General features: G+C 38.9%; 1 protein-coding gene across 1 annotated transcript; it reads right to left on the bottom strand.

Annotated features, from left to right (window-relative positions):
• Positions 1 to 3,616: 3,616 nt before the first annotated feature.
• LOC126059530 (pancreatic triacylglycerol lipase-like) lies at positions 3,617 to 19,849 on the bottom strand. Its single transcript, XM_049855266.1, has 12 exons — positions 19,804 to 19,849; positions 18,281 to 18,435; positions 17,726 to 17,848; positions 15,480 to 15,614; positions 14,283 to 14,394; positions 12,691 to 12,810; positions 12,475 to 12,594; positions 11,856 to 11,974; positions 9,676 to 9,805; positions 8,222 to 8,330; positions 7,482 to 7,646; positions 3,617 to 3,700 (listed from the first exon to the last, which is right to left on the bottom strand). The coding sequence occupies exons 1-12, from the start codon at positions 19,847 to 19,849 to the stop codon at positions 3,637 to 3,639; spliced, it is 1,398 nt and encodes a 465-aa protein (XP_049711223.1). The 3' UTR covers positions 3,617 to 3,636.
• Positions 19,850 to 26,222: the final 6,373 nt, after the last annotated feature.

The following is a 26,222-nucleotide window of genomic DNA, read 5'->3' as shown; positions in this document are numbered from 1 at the left end:
TCAGAGTGACACCAGCAACATTATTAATGGACATAAGGACACTATCATGTGACTAACATACCCAAGCTCAGATGCCATAAAATATACAGGCTGTCCCCGACTTACTATGCATTTGAATTACAACGATTACACTTACAACCGTTTTTTTTTTTTTTTTCTGGACTTCTTATTGTTAGTAATATGTACTGCATAAATATTGCAGGAAACGCTGGTGGTGTAGTGGTGAAGTGCTACAGCTGCTGACCAAAAGTTCAGCAATTTGAATCCACCACGCACTCCTTGGAAACTCTATGGAGCAGCACATAACTTGGCGATGTTATCATTCTCAGATGTTCACTCATAGATTTTCAGTTTTGTGATTTACTGTTCAAAATACTGCCATATTGATTTAGTTTTCTAAACTAAACCAGGGGCTTCAGTCGCTTAAAAACATGAACCCAAACTCTGATCGCTTTTTAAAATTCTATAGGCCAATTCAGGAAGCAGTGAGATGTTATCATAAATATATGAGGAAAAAAAGAAAAGGACCATACAGACAACTCTCATTAATTTTCTGACTAGAAATGCCATTCCCACTCCCAGGGATAATCCAGATGATCCAGAACCTTCCACAAGTGTAGTTATCACCACAACTGACAAAATTCCAATGTTGTCCAACTCTTCTTCACCATTGGAGTAAATTTTTATGATCTGTGTTTTATGTTTGTTTTTAACTGTGCTTTAGACGAAAGTTTACAAAACAAATTAGTTTCTCATTCAACAATTTATGCACAAATTATTTGTGACATTAGTTGCAATCCCCGCGATGTGTCAACACTCTCCCTTCCCTGCCCTGGGCTCCTCATTTCCATCTGTCCATTTTTCCTGTCCCTTCCTGTCTTCTTGTCTTTGCTTTTGGGCAGGTGTTGCCCTTCAATCTCATATACGTGATTGAACTAAGAAGCATGCTCCTTACTTGCGTTATTGTTTGTTTTATAGACCTGTCTAATTTTTAGCTGAAGGGTGAACTGTGGGGGTGGCTTCAGTTCTGAGTTAAAAGGGTGTCTGGGGGCCATAGTCTCAGAGATTTCTCCAGTCTCTTTCAGACCAGTAAGTTGGTGGATTTTGTGTGTGTGTGTGAATTTTAATTTTGCTCTATATTTTTCTCCCACTCTGTCTGAGACCCTCTATTGTGATCCTTATCAGAGCGGTCAGTTGTAGCAGCCGAGTATATCTAGTTATTCTGGGCTCATGCTGGTAAAAGGCTGTGGTACTTGTGGTTCATTAGTCCTTTGGACTAATATTTCTATTGTGTCTTTGATTTACTTTATTCTCCTTTACTCCAGCTGGTAAGGGACCAGTAGATGTACCTTAGATGGCAGCTCACAAGCTTTTACAACTCCAGATGTTACTAGCTAAAGTTGGATGTAGGATATTTTCTTTTTGAAGTATGTTATGTCAATTGGTCTAGATGACCCCTGCAACCACAGTCCCTAGCCCTCAGCCCCAGTAACTCCATTCCTCAAGGTGTTTAGATGTGTCTGTGAAGCTTCAATGTCAAGTTGTGCTGACTTCCCTATATTGTGCACCGTCTTTCCCTTCACCAAAATTAACACGCGTCTACTATCTTTTTTTTTTTAGTGATTTCTCCTACTCATCTCTCCCCATCCTTGTAACCATAAAAAAAGATTGATTCTTTCTGTGCATAAACCTTTTCTTGAGTTTTTATAATAGTGGTCTCATACAATATATATCCTTTTGTGATTGACTCATTTCACTAAGCTTAATGTCCTCCAGATTCATCCACGTTGTGAGATGTTTTGTAGATTCATCATTGTTCTTTATTGTTACATAGTATTCCATTGTGTATATGTACCATAATTTATTTATCCATTCACCTGTTGGAGTAGTGGTTAAGTGCTACAGTTACTAACCAAGAGGTCAGCAGTTCAAATCCACCAGGTGCTCCTTGGAAACTCTATGGGGCAGTTCTGCTGTGTCCTATACAGTTGCTATGAGTCAGAATCGACTCGACGACGGTGGGTTTGGTTTGGGGTATTCATTTGTTGATGGGCACTTAGGTTGTTTCCATCTTTTTGCTATTGTGGATAATGCTGCAATGAACATGCGTGTGCATATGTCTATTCATGTGATGGCTTTTATTTCTCTAGGATATATTCCTAGGAGTGGGATTGTTGGATCATATGGTATTTCTATTTCTAGCTTTTTAAGGAAGGGCTGTATCATTTTCCATAGTGGTTGTACCATTTTTCATTCCCACCGGCAGCGCACAAGAGTTCCAATCTGTAGCAACCTCTCCGACATTTGTTATTTGCTGTTTTTTTTTTATTATTATTCCTGCAAGTAATATGCAGGTAAGATGGTATCTCATTTTTATGGATTGAATTGTGTCCCCCAAAAATGTGAGTCAACTTGTCTAAGCTATGATTCCCAGTATTGTGTGATTGTCCACCATTTTGTCATCTGATATGATTTTCCGATATGTTGTAAATCCTTCCTCTGTTGATAATGAGGCAAGATTAGAGGTAGTTAGGTTAATGAGGCAGGACTCAATATTCATGATTAGTTTGTATCTCGAATCAATGTCTTTTGAGATATAAAAGAGAGAAGTGAACAGAAAGACAGAGGGACCCCATTACTACCAAGCAAGGAGACCCAGGAGCACATATGTCCTTTGGACCCAGGGTCCCTGCACTGAGAAGCTCCTAGACCAGGGGAAGATTGATGAAAAAGACCTTCTTCCAGAGCGAAATGAGAGAGAAAACCTTCCCCTGGAGCTGGCGCCCTGAATTTGGACTTCTAGCCTCCTAAATTCTGATAGAATAAACTTCTGTTTGTTAGAGCCGAGTCACTTGTGGTATTCCTGTTATAGCAGAACTAGGCAACTAAGACAGAATTTGGTGCCAAAAGTGTGATGCTACTCTGACAGATATCTAAAATATGGAAACAGTTTTGAAACTGAATGTATATAGGCTGGAAGCAGTTTCTAGATATTACCCATTTCCTCTAGGTTCTCAAATTTGTTGGAGTACAATTTTTCTTAGTATTCTGCTATGATTCTTTTTATTTCAGTTGGATCTGATGTAATGTCCCCCATCTCATTTCTAATTTGAGCTACTTGCTTCCTTTCCTGTTTTTCTTTTGTCAATTTGGCCATTTGTTTGCCGATTTTATTGATCTTTTGAAAGAACCAACTTTTGGTCTTTTTGATTAATAATTTGAGTATTTTTTATGTTTGTGTTAAAATGCATCTATAAGTTTATATGTAATGTTTCCAACTCCCCAAGACAAATAGAGATCAGGTTTATAAAGAAACTGATAATAAAAGGCAGTAACAATGAAAACTAAAAAAAAAAAAAAATTGAGGTATTCTACTTGCATCAGAATCAATTTACAACAGTCGTTGGAATTGAACCCCATTGTAAGCTGGAGATTACTTGCATAACAAAAATCAACAATCATTTGTGATTTGCAGACCAACTCTAAATTTTGGATTTTTAATCACCTTATCAAAAAGTTTTTATTGAAATCAAAAAGTTTTTATTGAAATAGTGGACACTGATGACAAAAGAATGAATTGCTGCACTACTAGATTTTATTAGCAATAAAATTCAGTGGTCACACGTCTGCACGCGCCTAACACGCGGTGAGGGTGAGCAGAACATCCTCCTTCACAGTTTCTTGACTGCAGAAGTTGAACCTGTGGAGAGAAAACAACAAAAATATCAACTTTTACTGGCACACATCTGGTATGTTGAGCATAATCATGGTAGACTCTGCTCTCTCCCTCGTCTGAGTGAGGGGCACAATCTGTGCCAGAAACCCAGATATTGACTTTGAGAAGACCTCTTCTGTAGAAAGGATTGGATTCTCCTTTTCCATTCTCTTTCATGGCTGTGCAATAACAAAGAGAGGAGCCGTCAATGACTCCCAAGAAAGGACACTCAAAGGACAGGGAGGGCTGTTTTCTATGAGTCAGAATCGACTCGACAGCACTGGGTCCGGCACTGGGAAAAGCATTAACTGAACACTTGGCAAATAGTCAATTAACACAAATAAGCACGAGCAGGCTAAACAACATGATAAGAAATCAGCCTTGAGTAAAAAATTCCAACGTCTGTTCTCCCGAAACTGATGTTACATTGGCTAATGAAACTACCAATTAGAGACTAACTACTGCAGTGTGAGGAGTACCTGGGTGGCACAAACAGTTAAGCATTTGGCTACTAGGTGAAAGGTTGGAGGTTCAAACCCATTCAGAGATGTCTTGGAAAACAGGCCTGGCGATTGCTTCCAAAAGGTCACAGCCTTGAAAACCCTATGGAGCAGTTCTACTCTCCACACATGGTATTGCCATGAGTCAGAATTGACTCAAAGGCAACTAACAACAATGAGTCTATTGTTTATTTTTTATTTTCACCTGTGTCTTTGTTCCCCTTTTCCTCTTTTTTATGCCTTATTTTGGATTAATTGATTATTTGTTATGATTCCATTTTATTTCCTTTGTTGGTTTATTAGCTTTATTTATTTGTTTTGTTATTTTAGTGGTTGCTTTAACCCTGGAAATCCTGGTGGCATGGTGGTTAAGTGCTACGGCTGCTAACCAAAAGGTCAGCAGCTCAAATTCACCAGGCACACCTTGGAAACTTCTTGGGGCAGTTTTACTCTGTCTATAGTTTCACTATGAGTCGGAATGAACTTCCTAGCAACTGGTTTGGGTTTTTTTTTTTTTTTTTTTTCTCGGTTTAGCATTTATAGTATGTGTTTTTAACTTATCACATTATACCTTCAAGTGTATTGTATCAATCCACATATTGTATAAGAACTTTCAATAGTATTTCCTCTTCTACCCTTTACAGTAAGGAGCCCTGGTTAAATGGTTAAGCTCTTGGCTGCTAACCAAAAAGTTGGTGGTTCAAACCCACCAGCCACTCTGCAGGAGAAAGATTACAGCATTGGAAACCCTGGGGGGGCAGTTCTAGTCTGTCCTACAGTGTCACTATGAGTTGAAATTGACTGAATGGCACATAACAACAATGCAACACCCTTTATAGTACTGTTGTCATACATTTTACTCCCCAAAATAATGATATTATTTTTTAAAGTGTCAATTATCTTTTAAAGAGACAATAATATTTTTAAAATCTTATGTATTTACCAATGTTGTTATCATTTCCAGTGCTCTTAATTTCTTTCTGTAGATCCATTTCCAGCCAGTGTCATTTTCCTTCTGTCTGAAGATGTTTCTTTAACATTTCTTATAGTGCTGGTCTGCTGGTGATGAATTCCTGTAGCTTTCGTATGTTTGAAAAGTCTTTATTTAATCTTTGTCTTTCAAAGTTATTTTTGTGGGTATAGAATTCTAGGTTAATAGTTGTTTTTTTGTTTTTGTTTTCCCCTTTCAGCACTTTGTAAATGTTGCACCACTTTCTTCTCACTTGCATTGTTTCAGACAAGAAATCTGCTGCATTTTTATCTTTGTTCTTCAGCGTGTTATGTCTTTTTCTGGTGCTTTTAAGATTTTCTCTTTGTAAGTAGTTTTGAGCAATCTGATTTTGATGTGTATTGGTGTTTGTTTTCTTCATTTTTCTTGCATCTCTGGCCTTATAGTTTTCACCACACTTGAAAGATTTGGGGTCTTTATTTCTTCAAATGTATTTTTCTGTCCCTCCTCCACTGGGGACTCCAATAACAAGCATATTAGGTTGCTTAAAGTCCCACAGCTCACTGATGCTCTTTTCATTTTAAAAATGCTTTTTTTTTTTCTGTGCTGAACTTTGGATAGTTCCTATTTTTATGTCTTCAAGTTTACTAATCTTTTCTTCTGAAATGTTCACTCTCTTTTTAATTGCATCCAGTGCATTTTTTTTTTTTATCTCATACATTATAGTTTTCATCTCTAGAAGTACAATTTTGGTATTTTTAAAAATATATTCCACACTTCTGAGATTTTTGGACAAATGTAACACAGGTGTAATAACTGTCTGCTTTTCTAGTATCTGTGTCAGTTCTAGTTTGGTCTCAACTGATTGAGTGTTCTCCTCATTATAGGTTGTGTTGTCCTGATTCTTTGCATTCTTGAGAATCTTTGATCGAATATCAGATATTGTGAATTTTACCTTGTTGTCTGCTGAATAATTTTGTATTCCTTTTGTATTCCTATAAATCTTCTTGAGCTTTCTCACATGCAGGTATTTGGAAATAGTTTGATCCTTTCAGGTCTTCCTCAATCTAGGCTAATTATTCCCCATTACTGAGGCAAGACCTTCCTAAACACTCTACTCAGTGCCCCCTGAATTATGCATTTTTCCAGTCTGGTTGGTGGAAACAGGCACTATTCTCAGTCCTGCAAGAGTACTGGGCACTCTTGCGTCTAATCCTTTCAAATGGATATTTTACTGGCTTTGAGCAATTTCCTCACACACACATACTGATCAGTACCCTGCTGAACATTCAAGGGGGCTTTGCAGATCTCTGGTGTTCTCTCTCTGTGCAGCTCTTGCTTCTCTGGTTCTCTGTCATATAAAATCTAGTCACCCTGGTCTTTCTGGATTCACAGCTATGTCTCCTCAATTCAGGAAGTCCACTGGACTCTCTCTGCACTTCTCCCTGTGCCACATCCTGGAATTCTCTCAAAGCAGTACGTTGAGGCGATTGTTAAGTCTCAGCTTACTTATATCTTACCTCTCAGGGATCACTGTCCTTTTTTTGCCTAATGTTCAGTATCTTGAGAACTGTTGCTTCACATATTTTGTCTGAATTTTTGGTGTCAGTTGGGAAGGCAAATCCAGTCTGTGTCTTCATTTTTGCAAGAAACAAAAGTCCATCATTGGAGTTTTCTGAGGACTGCATGATGTGATGACAGAAGCATTGCACTGTGCCTCAGAATTTAACTTAAGACTCAAACTTGAGCTAATATTGGTATTTTTATTATCATCATCAGTTCACCTTTTCCGGTAGTTTATCATGGTAGACACCTTTTGGCTCACACACATCCCAGTCTTTATTACTCACTAGGGTTGATTTCCTAGACCTCTGACTTCATTCAGGAAGCCAGTGATTCAGAAGTCTATTCGTATCCTTTGAAGTTAAGTTTTTTCCTGACAATATAAGTGTTAACTTGGTGAACACAGGAAGTTTGGGGGAGATACTGGTCAACCATTAGAACATATTAAACACAAGGATAGCACAAGGCAGAGCTACCAAGTGAAATCATTCTTCTCATGTTATGATTATGCAGCCAGATTCTCATTCTAATTCTTCATTTGTACCAGATAACACAACACTTACCTACAAATCTATCAAAGCATTTTGCTGAAGCTCTACATTTTCCTCTAAAGAAACAAAAGGAAGCAGCTGTAACTAGGGAGTTGGAGAACGACTGCTAGATGTTTAACATAACGTAGACTTTCAGTGGGAATAAAATTATAAACTGACTCAATACTACAAATTCCCTTTGGATTTTTAGCACATATACTTACACTTTCCCATCATTCCTTTCCACCACAACCTGGGATGCTCCCACTTTGGGTTGAGTTAGATTGATCGAATTGGTATACCAATTAAAGTTAACCTTCTGCACGTTCCCAACATTCACACTTGAGTCAATTTCAGTGGAATGGGTATTGCCTGGTTGGAGAGAGCCCCTGGGAGTTAAAAGTTAACAAAAACATACATAAATATACATATAAATAAATACATACGTAGATATTTTGAAAACCAGCTTGTAATGTATATCTAGCTAAGATAATTGATATTGCATCTGTCGTTTTAATGTATTAAACAGATGCAGACATGTATGCTAACTCAGTGCAGTTCATTTGCCATTCATGCCTCATCTTACTTTAAAGTCATTCTTACTTTCATAAAACCTTAAACATGTTTTAGTCACAATTCCCCCACACTTTCATAAATAATGACATTACTATATCATCTTTTACCAGCTGTTTTGTGGGCAACACAATTCTTTACTGATTGTAAGTCCGATTATTAGATGTCAGACACCAAAGTCAACATCAATGGTTTTTTCAGGAAGTAGCAAAGACAAAAATTTCAAAACAGAATCCCGAAATGTAAGGTAAGGGGTGAAAGGCTCTTCTTTTAATTATATATGGTATTACTAAACTCATTTATATAGTAGTGAATAAACTATAATATAGATAAAAAAATTATACATTAGAATTATTCCAACATTTTAGAAACAGAGTAATATTTCACTTACTTAAAAATTTCATACTGGCTAGAGTTTCCTTTGTCTCCGAACAAAGACACTAGTACGTGTCCTGTAACCTTAGCTCCTGACAGTGTGACAGTTACCCTGTACCTCCAACCTGCATGAAAAAAAAAAAATCATAAAAGTCAGCTTGTAGAGATGATTCACTGGCAACAGGTTAATTTGGATTTTACTGCCACAAATTTTTGAGTAATTAATATATGGTATTGGTAATTCTTAATTTCTTAATAGACATTCCTTTATCTCAGTGTTCAGGAGACTGGCATTGGGAGGGTCACAGATCTTTCCAAAGTCAATAGGTCTTTTTTAAAACCAAGGGGCTGAAATGCAATCCATTTTGCTTTCAAGTTTTTAATCTGTTTATTCTTAAGTGTTACAAGAACTTGTGTTAAAAAGTTCAAAAGTTCATCAGTTCATTTTCAGAGATAACCAGATTTTAGAGTACTGTCATTTCTTTTGTCTAGATAGTCTACATTTAAAATTCTTCTATAATTCAAATTTATTGGAAATGTATTACTTTCTGGTAACCGAAAGAGAGGTCCTTTGGTGCTACTCAATAGTGTACTCCCAGCTTTGCCATTTAGAGCTACCCAGTGCCATTGAGTCGATTCCGACTGAAGCTAGCTTGGGCCAGATTGGAAGGGGGATAAAATTTGTCTTTAGTATTTGGAATGCGCTACCCCACTGACTCCCATCTACCTAATTTTCTTCCTCTATTACCCAGAAAAGAAACCTGGATCCTGTCCCCTATCCCTCACCACCCCGATCTTACAAGGAGTTTACAGTCCTAAATACCTCTCCAAGCTGCCAACTCCTTTCCATCTCCTCAACCTCTGCCACATCTCTCCTGCATTACTTTTTCTGCTTGTACTAAACCTCAGCATTTTACTCAGTGAAACTCGACTGAATACGAAGAGGTTGGAGCAGAGGAAGACTCCTGAATTCAGCACCAGAATCAAAGGTGAAGCAATTTATTATTATTTTAAATAAATAATTTTTATTGTTGTTGTTAATATACACAGCAGAACATACACCAATTCAACAATTTCTACATGTACAATTCAGTGACATCGATTATTCTTCGAGTTGTACAACCATTCTCATCCTCCTTTTCCAAGTAGTTCGTCCCCCATTAACATAAACTCATTGTCCTCTCAGTTTCCTATCTAATCTGTTGTCAATTTCACCCCATATAGATACATCTGAAAAAGAGCACAATGCTCAAAGGAAGCAATTTATTTTTGTATCTTTGATAGTTCAGGCGCAAAGCTGTTCTGCCACCTAAACTAGCCATAATAAACCTTGAGCCCTGCATTTGAGGATTTTCTCCACTTTGGAGAGGGGTTAAAGCTTTTGTATAGAAAATCGATTTTACCCATTTTCAATAGACATAACAAAATACTTAGCATTAAGAATTGAAGGTAGGCAAAATAGAAACTTACGGGCAAAATTACTGGCATCACCAGTGTTTAGATAAAACTCCAGGCCCTCTCCACTGGTTTTTCCAGGAAACCTATCAGCATAATGACCCATCTGTGGGCAGCCTTCGCTTGGACAGGGGAAGCACTTGTTCTAGTGGAAATAAACATGTGATGAATGAGGATGCTCTTTCCTTCTTTGCACATATTGTTGCAATTCAGATATTCTACAGCCAATTCTGTTCCGATAGTTTTTAGTAGTGTCTCAGTAAAAGTTAAAAGTGCATCGTAGGAGAATGGATTATTCACAATGAAAAAATCTGCAATTTCACTGTTAAATAACATAATATCAACCAAAATATTACAAAAATCACACATGGGAGGATTTATATTTTCTCTCTTGCCTCTAAATTGCCCCACTTGGCCCCAGATTTCCATCTGCCTGCAAGACAATAAGGATTTCTTTTATAAAACTTGCAAAAAAGAAAGAACAGGAGGTGCTAATGAGCTCCAGACATGCAAAATGGGATCCAGAAGGAAAGCAATAGACTCAAAAGTCAGGCTTTTCTCAATTCCTTTAGCTCCTATTTAGTAAATCAAAATACTAAAGACTCAGATACCAGAATTCTTCCAAGGTGGAGAGAAAATGCCCCAGTTGGCCATGAAGGATTAGCTATGAGGTTGGAGTCTGGCAAAGATGAATGTAACATAGGAGAATGTCCACTCTTTCTAGGTCAAGGAATTGTGGGGAAAAGAGAGAAAGCAGGAGCAACAGAGTGTGGAGGAAAGCAACCCAATTCCTACTATGGAGGGGCTAGGCTACTACTCCACAGTAGAGGCAAGAGGTGGAGTGCAGGATCAGTGGACCAGATAATGGACTTGGCAGAATCTCAGGGGTCTGCATCCAGCAAGGGAGAAATAGCCAAAGCTCTCTGAGGGCATTGCCTGGGCCAGAAGAATAGACAAGCCCCAGACTTCAATTGCAAATGCAGCGGTGCTCCCATCAATAAGGCAGACAAGGACGTTGGCCAGAGTTTGATGGAGCCAGATGACCCTGCACCCATGGACTCCCAAATCTCCCCCTCTGTCAAACATGAACACTGAATACCAGTATCACAATCACCTTGCCTCAAAGCAAAATTGGAGAAGAGCTGTGGAGAGGATTCAAAGGCTGAGAAATCTACAAGACTGAGATTTTTTTCTTATAAAAGTGACTAAGCATTACCTACAAGAACTGTTTATATAGTTGAATCAGACTAAGTTTCAACTGAATGAGACCTAAGTTTTTTTTTGTTGTTGTTGTTGATTAGTGTTCCACACTAACTAGAGGACAAGAACTTGGGACAAAGAAAGTTAGACCAAAGAAAGGGGAGGTTCGTTCTTTTTATATATGCAAGCTAAGCAATTAGCATATGTCATCTCACTAAATCCTCCCACAAAGTCTATGGAATCATACCATTATTATTCATATTTACAAATGACAATACTGCCTAAAAGAAGTATTTTGCCCAAGTCACTCAGCTATTTAATGGTGAAATGAGGATTCACATCCTCTCTTTTAATCAGGAAGGTGTATCTCCTGGGAATTTATGACAGCACCTGGCACATTATTTAAAATTTTTCTTATTAAATTGCATAGGTTACAAATTTTGATTTGATAGAATTTATAGTAAAAAGCCAGTTCAATAAACAACAGGCAATAAAAAAAGCATGTCATATTCAAGGTCACTCTTAAGAATCTCAACCTAGATATCTAGAGAATACCAAAGAAGACGAAACTCAAAAATACCTTGGCAAGTGTGAGATTACACGGAAATACCCACATACCTATAGCTATATAGATTTTGAAGGTAAGCATTTAAGAACATTTTTACGTTTTCATTAGCATCCTGTAGACATAGCTCAGGTTTCCCTAGAATGTGCCTCATTTAGAGCTATTTTCAAAACAAGTTTGAAAAGTTACTCGATACAAACAGCAGTGATAGAGAATGAGATAGATACAAAGCATTTCCATTTTCAAGCCCGTTTTATCTCAAATTCCCTAATGCTTTATCACTACAAATGCATACATATGGTTAAAAGTAACAGTAATTTGGCAGTGACGGGGTAACATTGTCTGAATGCATGCTGGCTACAGAGAGACATACCAGTCCTGAGAAGTGACAGTCGCTCTGTTTTTCGAGTGAAAGGCAGAATGTACTTACTGCAGTAAAGTCACTGTAAGAGGAACAAGAGAATCCAGCAAAGCCATCAGGGTTGAGAATGCTATCAGAATAATACTTGTAGCTTCTCAAGTGATTACAGGACACATAGTCACGAAGTCCTTTGAAATTAGACATGATTACACATCAGTGACATTTTATTTTTCCTGACTTTTCTCTGATCAGTATCAATTCATGGATGTCACAGATAGAAATTATTTAGGAAGTGTATCTATGATTTGAAATGCAATCATAAGTTAACAAGAACCATTTAAGATTATACTAGTTAGTTCATAGCGAAATGAAATGGGAAAACTTTAGAAGGGAAAGATTGGTCTGTATAGATGTCTAAGTGTAGCTTAGTTATATATTCCCTGAATAAGAACCATGGAAAATTGACTGTAAATACATTTTCTTTCCAATGGTTTCCTCATGCCCTCTTTCCCCAATTAAATGCCTCACAGAAGGCTCAGTATCTCAGGAAGACCATTAAAAGTCCTTTGTTATATAAAATCCGATACCTGTAAGATATTTAGCAATTTTGTACAATTTTTAGCAATTTTGGCAAAACAAAACAGAAACTTTCCCCTAGGAAATCTCTTCATACACATAATGGTTTTACCTGACCAGATTCCATCTATGTCAACAATCTGAGAGAGAATATTCTTCTTACATCCAGGCATTTCTAATCCTCCATTTGGAAAGAAATCTAGGTGGCCCACAGTTTGGCTCATTCCAAACCCTGAGAGATTTTAAAATAAGGGACGTTTGATGTTAACATATAGAATTAAACTGATGAGCAGCTGATCACTCAGGGAAGACAAGTTGGGGAGCTCACCCAAGTTGGGAATAAGGGGGGCAGCATCCGTGTGGATTACGTCCACAAACTTGGCATCACTGGGATCCAATCGGACTAATTCAGGTGTTCCCTGAAAGTTAGGTTCAGCTGGATCCAATCCTAAAGTAAAGCAGATGTGTCACATTAATACTCATCCATGTTTATGCACACTCGCGTTTCCTCGTTAGTTACAGATCTGAGGGCAAACGCTGGCTGTAATTGTGAGTTATCCATGGGAAGAAACATGCTAGTTCTTCCTTACCCATTGCCATCTAGTCAATTTCGACTTACAGTGACTCTATAGGACAAAGTAGAATTGCCTCATAGGGTTTCCAAGGCTGTAATCTTTACGGAAGCAGAATGTCACATCTTTCTCCCTTGGAGTGGCTGGTGGGTTGGAAACACAGGCTTTTTGGTTAGCAACTGAGAGCTTAACCACTGCACCACCAGGGCTCCACAGTTCTTTCTTACCTCACCATTTTTTGAACAAAAATCTGCTTTTAGTTTGCTATTTGCATTAAAGTGACTTTTCCCCAAACCATAGTCACTGAGGACAATACCCATCACTAGCTGCAGCCACAGGGAAAACGGAGACTCTGGGACATACTGGACCCCTAAAAGCTATACAGCTAGAATAGCTCCTGTAGACTGTAAACTCCCATGAGGGAAAGGACCTTGGCTCTCACAGTTGCCACGACCACAGCCTCTCATAGCACCTGGATGAGCAGGCTCTTGTAAACATTTACAGAGATAGGAAAGAATGTTCTGGGTAGAGCTCTTCACCAGCAAATGAATGGATAGACATTCCAAATTTCTGCACCAATCCAAATGAAACCAACTTATCCCAAGCGTGCATGTGTGTGTGCGTATATGTATAAAAAAATATATGTATTATGTGTTTTTGAGAATCAGGAGTTCAGAGACAGAAGATGGAGGAGGCAAGTGGTTGTTCCTTAAAATACTCACCTCTTATCTTTCTCATAGGATTATAGCATTGTTTTAGGACCTGGGTATCCAGCATGTGATCCCACTGGCCCAATGCATCCAGTCTGAGGTTTTTAAAATAATATTTTTTCATCTAATTAGCAGCAGGAACAACCAGCAGGTCAGGGAAAACTGACCAACTAACCATCGCCTCCCCTCCCCCCACTAACCCACTAATACACACATACAACTCTTGGGTCATTGATGAAGTTTGGGCTAATTAGCAATTTCTACTGAAGTAGAATATAATTAGACAATTTTGAACTCTTCAGTATTAACTCTACTCAAGTTACACTACGAAGCTTGTGCTTTGTGAAAGCCTGCCACAGGGAAAATAGGTACAAATGAGGCCTGCAGATGTTCTTAATTCACATTTTAGTCACATGCAGTATTTATGGATTAAACAGGGCTCCGTAGACCAAAGATTTGTATCAGTAAAAATTCCCAAGACCTCAGAACCACTGATTTCTGATGCAATTTGGAAGATGTGGAAGTCTGTCTCCTCAGGTGAAAAGTAGGGCTGCACCAAATTTCCTTCCTGTAGTCCCTTTTAGATTCTGTTTAGGCTGCATTTAGTCTCACTTTAAGCTTTCACTGTTTTGACCAACCTGTGATTCGTCCAACAGTCCCTTGGGTCCTTCTTCCAGCCTCCCCAGCAGCATGGGAGCCCAGGCTGTGGCCAATGATGTGGACATTGGAAGGTGAGTACCCAAACGCTGACTGTTAGAAGGGAAATCTCTTCAGAATGTTTTCAAGTATTGCAGGATTAAAGATGGGTACAGAAGGGGAACCTCTGAAAACTTAAATTATAAGAAGATATACCGCCTCATCAAAGCAATTATTTTTCATGTTTTTTTTTCTATAATTACATTTTTTTTAAAAAAGGAAATGGGTCTAACTTTTGAACAATTGCAAGTAGGGTTTTATTTTTTTCATTTTACATGTTGAGAGCATCCTTAATAGATACAATCAATATGAAGAATTGTTACCCAGAGATCATGCAACAAGAACTTGGATTAGAAAATAATAATGAAAGCAATTACTCAAGCACATGCAAGTTTAATTTCCTATATTTTTGGTTACGAGGTCAGGTTATCTTGTTATCATGGTGCTTCTCTTAAAAAAAAAAAAAAAAAAACCAAAAAAGCTAGTTTAATTTTGAGGTTGACTTTGTCATGTCAACTTGGCTTGTCAACTGGTAAAATTCAAACAAATCCTGGGGGAATTTTAAGCAAAAACAACCTACCTGACTTCGTAGAAAAATTTACTTAAAAAACAAATTAGTTTACTGAGTTAAATGTTTTTTTTTTTTAATAATTTTTATTGTGCTTTCAGTGAAAGTTTAAAAGTCAAGTCAGTCTCTCACACAAAAACCCATATACACCTTGCTACACACTCCCAATTACTCTCCCCCGTAATGAGACAGCCTACTCCCTCCCTCCACTCTCTCTTTTCGTGTCCATTTTGCCAGCTTCTAACCCCCTCCACCTTCTCATCTCCCCTCCAGGCAGGAGATGCCAACATAGTCTCAAGTGTCCACCTGATCCAAGAAGCTCACGCCTTACCAGCATCCCTCTCCAACCCATTGTCCAGTCCAATACGTGTCTGAAGAGTTGGCTTCAGGAATTAAATGGGTTTATTGATGAAGCCCAAATATAGATTTTTTTGTGTGTTTTTCTTTTCAGCTGACTCAAGGAAAAGCCAAATCTCAAGAGAGAAATGTCTTTACCAATTATCACACCTACAGCACATTAAAAAAAAAAAAAAACCTGAAATTCAGAGAGCAAGAACTTGGAGGCAGTTACCTGAACAACTTCAACAAAATACGCCACTTCTGCCCCTACAATCCGGGTGTTCTGTGAAGCCTGTGAGTATCCTGTTTGGGCCCCTTTTTCCCAGTCCACACAGATGCAGTTCACGCTTTCCACCTGAAACATGTTCTGTTGGAAGAGACACAAATAAATAGGTAAACAATGCAGGACCTTTATTAGTTACTAATTTACACATTTGAGTGCTAGGATAAATTCCTACCTTGAGCTATACAATATCATGCTTGCTTTTAACCCTTAAGTGATGAACAAAGTCTTTAGTCAGTTATGGATATGAAATTACTCCTGAAGTTTAACACTGGCTCCAAACTTGAGGTTTGGGTATAGCGGGAACTGGATACTTGGGATTTCCACTGCAATGTAGGCATAGAAATTTGATTCATGGAATATCGCCTAAAATGTGGCACAGTCGGTTGTCTCATAGATCATTATAAATATCATTAACGCTATATTGTCTTACACTAGAATGTATTCAAGGACATTGCATGTTTTGTTCGATGGCTGTATTTTCAGTGCCCAGAAGTGTTCCTGTCACGTAATAGGTGATCAATAAATATCTCTTGAATGATTATGAAAGATTATGTTTGGACCCCTTAGCTCAATATGTTGAAGGTAAGCTTTTCCATGATGGAAAGACTAATCAAAGTCTTTAGATGAACATACTTTACTATACATCGCTGAAGACTTATTTCACATAAAAACTCAACTACTAGATACCCACTGAAAGTCCTCTTTCATGGGGATCAATCATGGTTACAGAAATTGTAGATCTGGCAGGAATTGTTTGTTTGAGTGCGTGTTTATACATACCTCCACCTTGTTCCAAAAAGAATCTGAGAAAAACAAAGCAATGTTAGAAGCCATCTCTAACTCCCTCATTGTACAGATGGAAAAATCCAAAGAGGAGGAATAATTTGCTAATGTCGTGGTTAGCTCATGACAGAGTCAAGGATGGAATCTGGGATCTTTAACAGCCCAGTTTAATACACTTGCTTCTCTATCATAATGCAATGGAGTGGTCAAAATCAAATCAAATGCAAGAAAAAACATGTCTGCTTCTGGGATCTTGGAAATAAATTGTATAGAAATATCTAAAAATCTATATTCTTTTGAGCTATGAATCAATTTTTTTCTTCACTGTTGTACAGAATTATATGCTTAATCCCTCCAATAATTGTCAGCTTTAAATTATTTTTGAAGGCAGGTTATGGTTTTACTCTATTTCTATACTTGTGAAGTGAATGACTCTAGCCTGTTTATTTCATTTATCTTCTGGATCAAAGGACACTCTCTGGAGTTGACTCAGTTCAAGTTTTTACTTGAGTTGTAGGTAGGCCTGAAATGAAATGGGTTTTAGGATGACCTTTATGTCTTTCTTCTTGAGACCTCTGAAAAACTTTGTGTCACAGTTGGCCATGAAAACTTAATAAATAAATGAATAAATACATGAATAAATGAATCAATAATGTTCCTCAAGCACTGGCAGCTGTTAGGAGAAATTATTCTCTTTGATTTTCTGTCTTGTAATTCTTCATTATCACAGGGCACAGAGTCAAAGGCAAATTAAAGAAAATGGAATCGTTGCTTACAGTACACGTTAAAACAAAAGAAGTTGGAAATGAAAACCTATCCAGTTTTCCTAGATATTGTTACCATAGGAGATCAAAGATGAACAAGTAAAAATCAAAGGAAAAGAACTCGTGTGGGCAAAATGAGATATCTTACTTCCTCACATGAAAAGTAAAAGCTATTGAAAAAACAAGGTCCTATGATGAACTAATATGCATCAGTATGGCAGCATCTGTTGTTAAAATTTTGAAATATCTCCTTACTTGTTATTAAATAATGACTATGTGGAGCCACTGGTGGCACAATGGTTAAGAACTCAGCTGCTAACCAAAAAAGGTCGGCAGTTTGAGTCCACCAGTCGCTCCTTGAAAACCTATGAAGTAGTTCTATCTGTCTTATAGGGTCACTATGAATCAGAGTCTATGCAACCGCAACAGGAGCCAAAAAATGCCTGCCAACCCGATGTTCAGGTTCCCTCCCCTAACCCCATCTCCAGGACCTTCCATGGGAAACCCAGGCCCAGCAGTGCTCTTGAGTTTCTCCAGTGCTATGAGGTCTCCAGCCCTTGTTCTAATTGTTTAGGGTCTGTGCCTCACCAGTTGTTAACTATCTCTCCAGAAACACCCTTGCCTTAAGAGACTACCACGTCTCACCTTGCACAAGCTGGACGGCCAGCTTTCTTCTCCTTTGTCTTGGAATCCATGAATAATAAAGCGGGTTTTTCTATCCTTTCTGAAATTGGAGCCCTTGATAACTGATGGATCTGCAGTCACTTCCTGTTGTAGGGGAGAAAAGTGTTTACTGTCAAGTTTCTTATGGTATCTAACAGAGTTATTTGTACATGGAGGGAGGTGGTAAGTGGAAGAAGGCTGCCAGAATTTGGGATCCTGCTGAGTAAGGATCTTCCCACTAAAACCAAGCTATTCACAATCATCACCAAGTTGCTACCTTCCAGCCATCATGAAATTTTTAGTTGTTCAACTTGGAAAAATATGTCTGCTAGATAAATGGTATTACGGAGGTAGGACAAGAATAATGTCAAGTTAGTGAACCTTTTATAAATAAGTTACATTAAATAATACTTAAGCTCACTGTCCCAAAAGTGCATATTCCACTGTTTGATTTATTCTCTTTAAAAGCCTCAAATATTCAGTTCTCATGACTTGAAATCGAAGGAACTTGGTTCTAAAAACCAAGAGTGCTCTTACTTGAAAGTTGTCTTGGTTCTCATTGGTATACAGGAGGAAGCGGGTGTTGACATCTTCTGGAGCCCAGGGCAGGATTTTGAGTGGTCTTTCTGTAGTTCCTGCCCATGGCTCATCATCACTGAAGCAGCCAAGTCGCTCGTAGCAGGCTTCTTTTCCTGAAATCACCCAGAAGTGTTCCGAGGATATTAGTTTGACCAGAACACTGTATTTAATTGTCACTCTGCCTAAATGTGAGTTAAATTATATTTTGTGGCAAATTTTCTTCCTCTACTTCCCCAAACACCCTTTCATCCACACACCGATAAAAAACTTCAAAGGGCAATAATGTTCTTGTTAGCGACAGGGCTGCTCTCCTCATTTCCACCACACAGGGCTCCTTTGCCCCATGTCTCTCGCTCAGTCCCATGCTAGGATCTGTTTTGGTCTTTCAACTAGGATGTCTTCCACGGGCCATTGGTGACTAAGGAAAGAGTGGCCTTGTGTCCCCAGGCCTCATGGAAGGAAAGAGGCTCTCAACTTCTTTTAGCCACTTCTGGCTTTAGGCTTTAGATGGGGAGCTCGAGTTTCATGCAAGGTCTGAAACTTTTTTATCTCCACTCTGGGTGAGCAGTTAGATCTCTAACCTATGTTTGAGGGGCATTCTGGAGATGAAGAAGTTGTTCACAAACAAATAAACAACAACCGGTGGTTTGACAAAACTCTAGGCTTGAATGTTACCCTATAAAGGAACAACTCAAGGGAAGGGTTATTAGGAAGGATAAAGTCTAGATTAATAGTTGGAGTAGGAGTAGTAGCTGTACAAGGGGCTGCATTTACTGAGATCTTACTAAATGCCAGTTGCTGGGCAAAATTATTTACATGACTCATCTCCTCTAAGCCCTATAACGGCCCTACGAAAGAGGTGTATTATTATCCCAACTTCACAGATGAAAATACTGAAACACAGAGGGGTTAAGAATTTTGTTCACGGTAATACAGTTGTAGGTGGTAAAGCCAGAGTTCAAACCCCACATTTGACTTTAAGCTAGTGTTGCCATATTTAACAAATAAAAATACAAAATGCTCAATTAAATTTGAATTTCATATAAACAAAAATATTTTTAAGTGTAAACATGTCCCATACTTATTTATCTGAAATTCAAATTTAACTGGGCATCCTGGATTTCATCCAGCAACTCTACTCCAAGTGCTTGTGTTCTTTAAGTGTGTCTTCTTCCTCACTCTACTTCTTATCCTCAGGGTGGCTTGAATTTGCCTGTCGTAGCCCTTCTTCAAAGCCTTGAGCAGTGACTCCCTCCCCAACCAAAAACCAAAGCAAATCCCTTGCTGTGGAGTCAATTTCAACTCATAGCAACAGTTTAGGACAGAGTAGAAGTGCCCCATAGGATTTCCAAGGCTTTAATCTTTATAGAAGCAGACTGTCATATCTTTCTCCTGTGGGGCGGCCTGTGGGTTTGAACTGCCCACCTTTCGGTTAGTAGCGGGCACTTTAACACTTGTACCCCCAGGGCAATTTTTCTTACCTGCCACTGCTCCCAGCAGTATTGAGAGTGTCCAAATTAGCAGCATCTAAATAAAGTTAAAAACACGAATTAGTCTTGGCTAAATCAGTTTTTTAAAAAATTGGAATAATTCAAGTTCAGTTAGACCTAAATCACTAGAATTTGGGTAAATTCTAGTAAATGAAGCCTGGAACACATGTTCCGGACTCACCGTGGCAGTTTTGTCCAGTTCTGCACACAACCAGATAGCGCCCAAAGGTCCTTTTATAGGCAGACCTTATCTTTTTCAGTAGTTCCATGGAAAAGTAGCATGAGAAGAGAGAAGGTTCCACGGATGTATTTATAATTTTAATCATAGATAAACCAGATTAACAGTGAAGGGAAAGTTTTCCACAGTACATGTGGGAAGACGACAAAGGGGTCCACATGAAAAGTTCTCTTCCAATGTGATTGTACAAGGCGCAGAATCACCATAACTTCCTTGTAGGTTCTAGTCTGCCTCTTTTTTAAAAGTTTACAATTCTCTTTGCAGGTCTGTGGGCTTTGGTGAAATTAAATTGTTTTCACGTATTTGATAACAGCAGACTTGAAAACAACTACTAGAAGTTTACTGGCTCATGCTGTTTTGGTGTAACCTTGCCTTACCCTCCAAAAACAGTGAAATAGAGGCAATTCAAGAGAGTTCATTCCTTCCAGGAAACGAGTTGATTTTTTATTTTGATAGTCCGTAGAACTAATTTATTTCTCAACAATAACATGGAGGAAAGAATAACTGAACTAACCAAAGGAATTGGGGGTACTCCCAAGAGCACAGAGATGGAACCAGTGACACCACACCAGGTGAAATTACGAGCACAAGGGAAAGATAAAATCCAACTGGGAAAAAATAATTTGGGAAAAATAATCTGAAAGAGCGTTTGATAGGAAGAATTGGAGTGTTTTTAGTTTGTGACGGATTGCCTAAAATAAATGTTGAAAAGACTGCAGTGGGATACCATAATTTTGAAAGGCCAAGGCTATTTAGCCTGACAGTATCACAGATGTTAGGTTGAACCATATGACATTCCTACTTCTATAGGTCGAAATGGTCAAATAATAATTCAGTCCCCTGTAAGGGAAAAGTTAATATCAGGAGAGAAGGGACAGAGAAGGAAATCCATGGATGAGAGACTGGCAAATTCCCATTTAACTCTTTATACCTCAGCACATCATCCCTTCCTCATGGAGTCCCGCTAGCCCTGATTAGGTTGATTCTCCCTGTCCCCTCTAAGAATGCCTACCCTCAGAGCTTCTTCATTTGTGACCCATTACAGTTAGCTGTAAATCATAAACTCAGAGAAGGCTGGAACTCTCTGGGCTTTGTTGTCGTACCTTAGCATCCACTTCAGTGCTTGATACTTTGTTGTTGTTAGTTGACCTCTAGTCGATCCTGACTCCTGGTGACCCCATGTGTTACAGAGTAGAACTGCTCCACAGGGTTCCCCCTGCCCCTTTTGCTGTAATTTTAATGGAAATAGATTGCTAGGCCTTTTCTTCCTCAGTACAGCTGGTTGGGTTCCAATCGCCCACCTTTAGGTTAGCATTCAAGTGCAAACAATTTGCACCACTCAGGGATCTTAGTTTGATACATTAAAAAAAAAAAAAAAACTCATTGCCATGGAACGGTTCCGACTTATTCATCCTTAATGCATCCCTGTTGAATGAACGAACAGAGGATGAACATGAAATGCAATTTATTTTGCATGATGGTTGTAGTAACAATCACCTACAAAATCTTGCAGAAAAGCACTGTAGTTTTATGAAGATTCTTTTACTCAAAGCCAGCAAAAATCCAGAAACTTCTAAGATTTGAGGTCTTGTGTCTCTATAATATTTATTCATGGCAATGCTATATTGCCCCGACAGTCATAATTTACAGGAGCCAGTGTCCACTCTGGGGTTTACCATGAAGTAATTAATATTTTGTGTGAATTACCAGATAATTTACATAAAATTTCTAAGGTGACATTTTATACGGTGCAGAATTTAATCTGTAATTACGGCAACCTTTGTAGAATCCATGACAAAAGTCACCAAATTCCAAAACAAAGACTAGAGTCATTGGGGATTGATTTTGTAAACTCAATTAAGTTCAAATTTTAGAATGTTTCAGGAAGATTCAATTTCTTAAACTCTTATAAAAGCTAAGAAGAGCATGGTTACATAGTCGACAGTCTATCATGTCAGCTCTAGATGAATGACTTGCCCTAAATTCAATCCCACCAAACTCCTTAGCCGGGTTGTGAAATGTTACATTCAGATCACTAGCGTGCTATCTAGGAATATCTGTTTGTAGAGTAGGTGGCAGAGATTGCTTGCCTCTTCCTGTAGAGAATAGAACTAGGTTCTGTTTTCCAACCTCCCTTTCAGGTAGATGGGGCCACATGACCAAATTCTGGCCAATGCATCTTGAGTAGAAGGGATGTGCACTAGTCCCCATCCTACCCCCCAAAAACCATACATAATCCACCATGTGCCTTGCCTTCCATGGCCATAAGCAGACAGTGACATTGAAGGCCCTGTGTTGAAGCCGGCAGAGCCACAAGATGGAAGGAACCTGGGTTCCTACTTGGAGGAAAGCCATCCATCAATCACCAGCACCCTTTGCCTGAGTAAGAAATAAACTCCTGTTGTTTTAAGCCACTGAGGTTTCAAGATTATAGCAACTAGCATTGTTTAACTAATATAGAGTGTTTTATTAGTCACTGATTAATAGTTCAAATACCAAACATCTAATTCAGGGATATAAATTTCATCATGGAAACTGGAGGGTACTTAGGCATAACACTAAACTTTGACAGATTTATCACTTGGTTTTTAAAATCTCTTCTCTCTCAACCCCCCAAATTATAAAAATTAATTGTTCAATTCTTCTCTCCATTTTGGTAGAATTTTAATTTTAATGGGCATTTTTTTTCCGCCTTAGTTCCACAGGCAATCTGACGCCATATGAAACTCCTGGGTTTAGTGAAAATTCACCCGATGTTGCCTGGGTCCCCAGATGCAATTTATATGAGTTGAATCAACTCCATGTGCTGGATACATAGTAGACTCAAATACCATAGGTATATAGATTGGAGCTATTACCAAAACCCTACTCTCAACCAGCCTCTGTTGCTTCTCACATCTGAGGGGATTGCAGGTAGAAAATGGGCCCTGTAATAAGTGACAGAATCATGGCAGCCCTCCCCAGCTACCTCAACCTCATGGCACTGAAAACTGAGGTGGGTTCCTGTCTGAAAACAATCCCACATTTCCTTAATTTACATAGCATTATACAACACTGACTTAGCTTTGACGCTGAAACCTCGGACATTTAAAAATAAAAACTCCAGACTTGGAAGTTTCTAATCCAGTAGCTATGTTTTCACAGGAGTTAAATATTGACGTAAGTTAAGGCTCAATTTTGGCAACCATGTGACCCCAACCTCCAGGAAAGAAAAAAAAGGCTGTAGAACACCTGTGTGGCCAGATAACCAGCATGTTAGCTAAACGAAGTCTTCATTTACTTAACCTTCAGGCAGTCTGGCCTATCTTCCTTATCCAATTCAGCCTACAGCCAGGGCCATCAAGGGGAAGAAAGTCACGGAACACCTGTGTGGCCAGATAACCAGCATGTTATCCAAACTGAGTCTCATTTACTTAACCTTCAGAGACCTGGTCTATCCTCTTTATCCAATTCAGCCTACAGCCAGAGCCATCAAGGGGAGGGCAGGCGTGCTTACATGAGGATGCCAAACTACCCTGAGCAGAAGGATCTGGGGCTTGGTATTGCTCCAAACCTTCCAAAGGAACTACTCTGCCAAAGGTGAGCATTTTAGTTTACCCTGAAATTACAGTCAGTCCTCCTCCATTATGAGTGGAGATGGTATGCTCTGCAGATTAGAACAAAGAGCATCCTAAGATTTTACAGAATTAATTATTAGTGTTACATACTTTCTAATATTTTTGCATTAAATCTCCCACAGAATCTGTAAAAGATTTAGCTATTTTTCCTATGAAGATAGAGAGACTCAGAGCAACTTGCCCAGAGTCACTCAGTTGGTAAGCGGCAGAGCCGAGTCCGGAGGGGCAGAGCTTCCCACCGCCAGATGACTTGTCTGTGTCCATGCACAGAAGGCCATCTTACCAGGTGCTGTGAATGTAGCGCTGATCTAAAAAATGGTGAAGAATGAGCACAGCCGGAGGTGTTAGGATGTGTGCGTCTGCGTGCACACAGGGTACTTGTTAGTACGTATGCGTGCGCAAGGTAGGGTATCTGCTTTCCAAAACACATCGCACACATATTTTTTTGATTATATATATATATATATATTTGTTTTCATAGGGTAGCTGTGAGTCAGAATTGACTCAATGGCAACAGGTCAACGGGTTTATATTTGTTTTATTTGTCTTTTGCTTCCCTACAACTAATGCAGAAAGTGGCAATTTTACCAAGCAGATACACAACTTTTGTGACATTGATTACTGCAACAATTTCCTTCCTGAGCCATCACAGTAGCCTTCTAACTGCTCTTCTTGCCCTCAGACTGTCCTCTCTCTTGTCTGCCAGACTATCAGTTCTCAAATGCAGATTGGCCATACTACTATCCTTCTCAAAACCCTGGTCCCTTCCCCAACCCCATGCTTTCTAGGTCAGCACTGTCCAACAGAAATGTAATGCAAGCCACATAAATAATATTAAAATTTCTTGTAGTCACATTAAAAAAGAAATAGGTGAAATTATTTTTTTTAATGTTATTGTGCTTTAGGTGAAAGTTCACAGTGCAAATAAGCTTCTCCTTAAAAAAATTTATATACAAATTGTTTTATGACATTGGCTGCAATTCCTGCAATGTGTCAGCACTCTCCCCCTTTCCCTTTACACCCGAGGTTCCTGTGTCCATTCGTGCAGTTTTCCTGTCCCTTCCTGCCTTCTTATTTTTGCTTTTAGACAGGTGCTGCCCTTTGGTCTCCTATACTTGATTGAACTAAGAAGCATGTACCTCAGGTGTGGTATTGTTTGTTTTATAGGCCTGTCTATAGTCTTTGGCTGAAAGAAGGACGCTGGGAGTAGCTTCAGTTTTGAGTTAGCAGGGTATCCACGGGCCATAGTCTCAGGGGTTCCAACAGTCTTTGTCAGACCAGTAAGTCTGGTCATTTCTGTGAATTTGAATTTTGTTCTACGTTTTTCTCCCACTTTGTCTGGGACCCTGTATTGTGATCCCTGTCAGAGCTGTTGGTGGTGGTAGCAGGCACCATCAAGTTCTTCTGGTCTCAGGCTGGTGGAGGCTGTGGTTCATGTGGTCCATTAGTCCTTTGGACTAATATTTTCCTTGTGTCTTCCATTTTCTTCATTCTCCTTTGCTCCGGATGGGATGGGACCAACAGATATATCCTAGATGCTGCTCACAAGCTTTTAAGACCCCAGATGCTACTCACCAAAGTGGGGTGTAGAACATTTTATTTATGAGCTATGTTAGGCCACTTGACTTAGATGTTCTCCAAGACCATGGCCCCAGCCCTCAGCCCCAGTAATCTGTCCCTCGAGGTGTTCGGATGTGTCTAGCAAGCCTCTATGACTTTGCTTTGGTCAAGTTGTGCTGGCTTCCCCTGTATTGTGTGTTATCTTTCCCTTCACTAAAGTTAACTCTTGTGAACTGTCTAGTTAGTGATTTCATCTCCCTACCTCTCCCTTTCCTCGTAACCATCAAAGATTCTTTGTGCGTAAACATTTTTTGACTTTTAATAATAGCAGTCTCATATAGTATTTGTCCTTTTGTGATTGAATTATTTCACTTAGCATAATGCACTCCAGATTCAGCCATGTTGTGAGATATTTCACAGGCTCATCATTGTCCTTTATCTTTGTGTAGAATCCCATTGTGTGTATGTACCGTAATTTGTTTACCCACTCCTCTGTTGATGGGCACTTAGGTTGTTTCCATCTTTTTTGCTTTTGTGAACAATGCTGCAATGAACATGGATGTGCATATGCCTGTTCGTGTGACAGCTCCTATTTCTCTACAATATGTTCCTTGAAGAGGGGTTGCTGAATTGTATGGTATTGTTAGCTTTTTAAGGAGGTGCCAGATTGTTTTCCATAGTGGTTGTATCATTTTACATTCCCACCAGAAGTGCATGAGTTCCAATCTCCCCACAACCTCTCTAACATTTATTATTTTCTGGGTTTTTTCATTAGTGCCAGTAAAAAAAAGAAATTTTTTTTTTTCAGTGCCAGTAATGTGGGGTGAAATGGTATGTCATTGTAGTTTTGATTTGCATTTCTCTAATGGCTAATTAGAAACACTGGTGGCGTAGTGGTTAAGAGCTTGGCTGCTAATCAAAAGGCTGGCAGTTTGAATCCACCAGGCGCTCTTTGAAAACCCTTTGGGGCAGTTCTACTCTGTCCTATAGTGTCA

The sequence above is a fragment of the Elephas maximus genome, chromosome 16 (genome assembly GCF_024166365.1).
Source record: "Elephas maximus indicus isolate mEleMax1 chromosome 16, mEleMax1 primary haplotype, whole genome shotgun sequence".
Classification (NCBI taxonomy): domain Eukaryota; kingdom Metazoa; phylum Chordata; class Mammalia; order Proboscidea; family Elephantidae; genus Elephas; species Elephas maximus.
This window is presented reverse-complemented; position numbering and strand designations above follow the sequence as displayed.

What these genes read in the sequence shown, in the direction of transcription:
- LOC126059530 (XM_049855266.1), bottom strand. Translation starts at nt 19,849, where the DNA reads ATGCTGCTAATTTGGACACTCTCAATACTGCTGGGAGCAGTGGCAG. An exon ending in AGAACCAAGACAACTTTCAA is followed by an intron (nt 17,849 to 18,280) that starts GTAAGAGCACTC and finishes CCCCTACAACAG; the next exon opens with GAAGTGACTGCAGATCCATC. An exon ending in ATTTTGTTGAAGTTGTTCAG is followed by an intron (nt 14,395 to 15,479) that starts GTAACTGCCTCC and finishes CCCTTCTAACAG; the next exon opens with TCAGCGTTTGGGTACTCACC.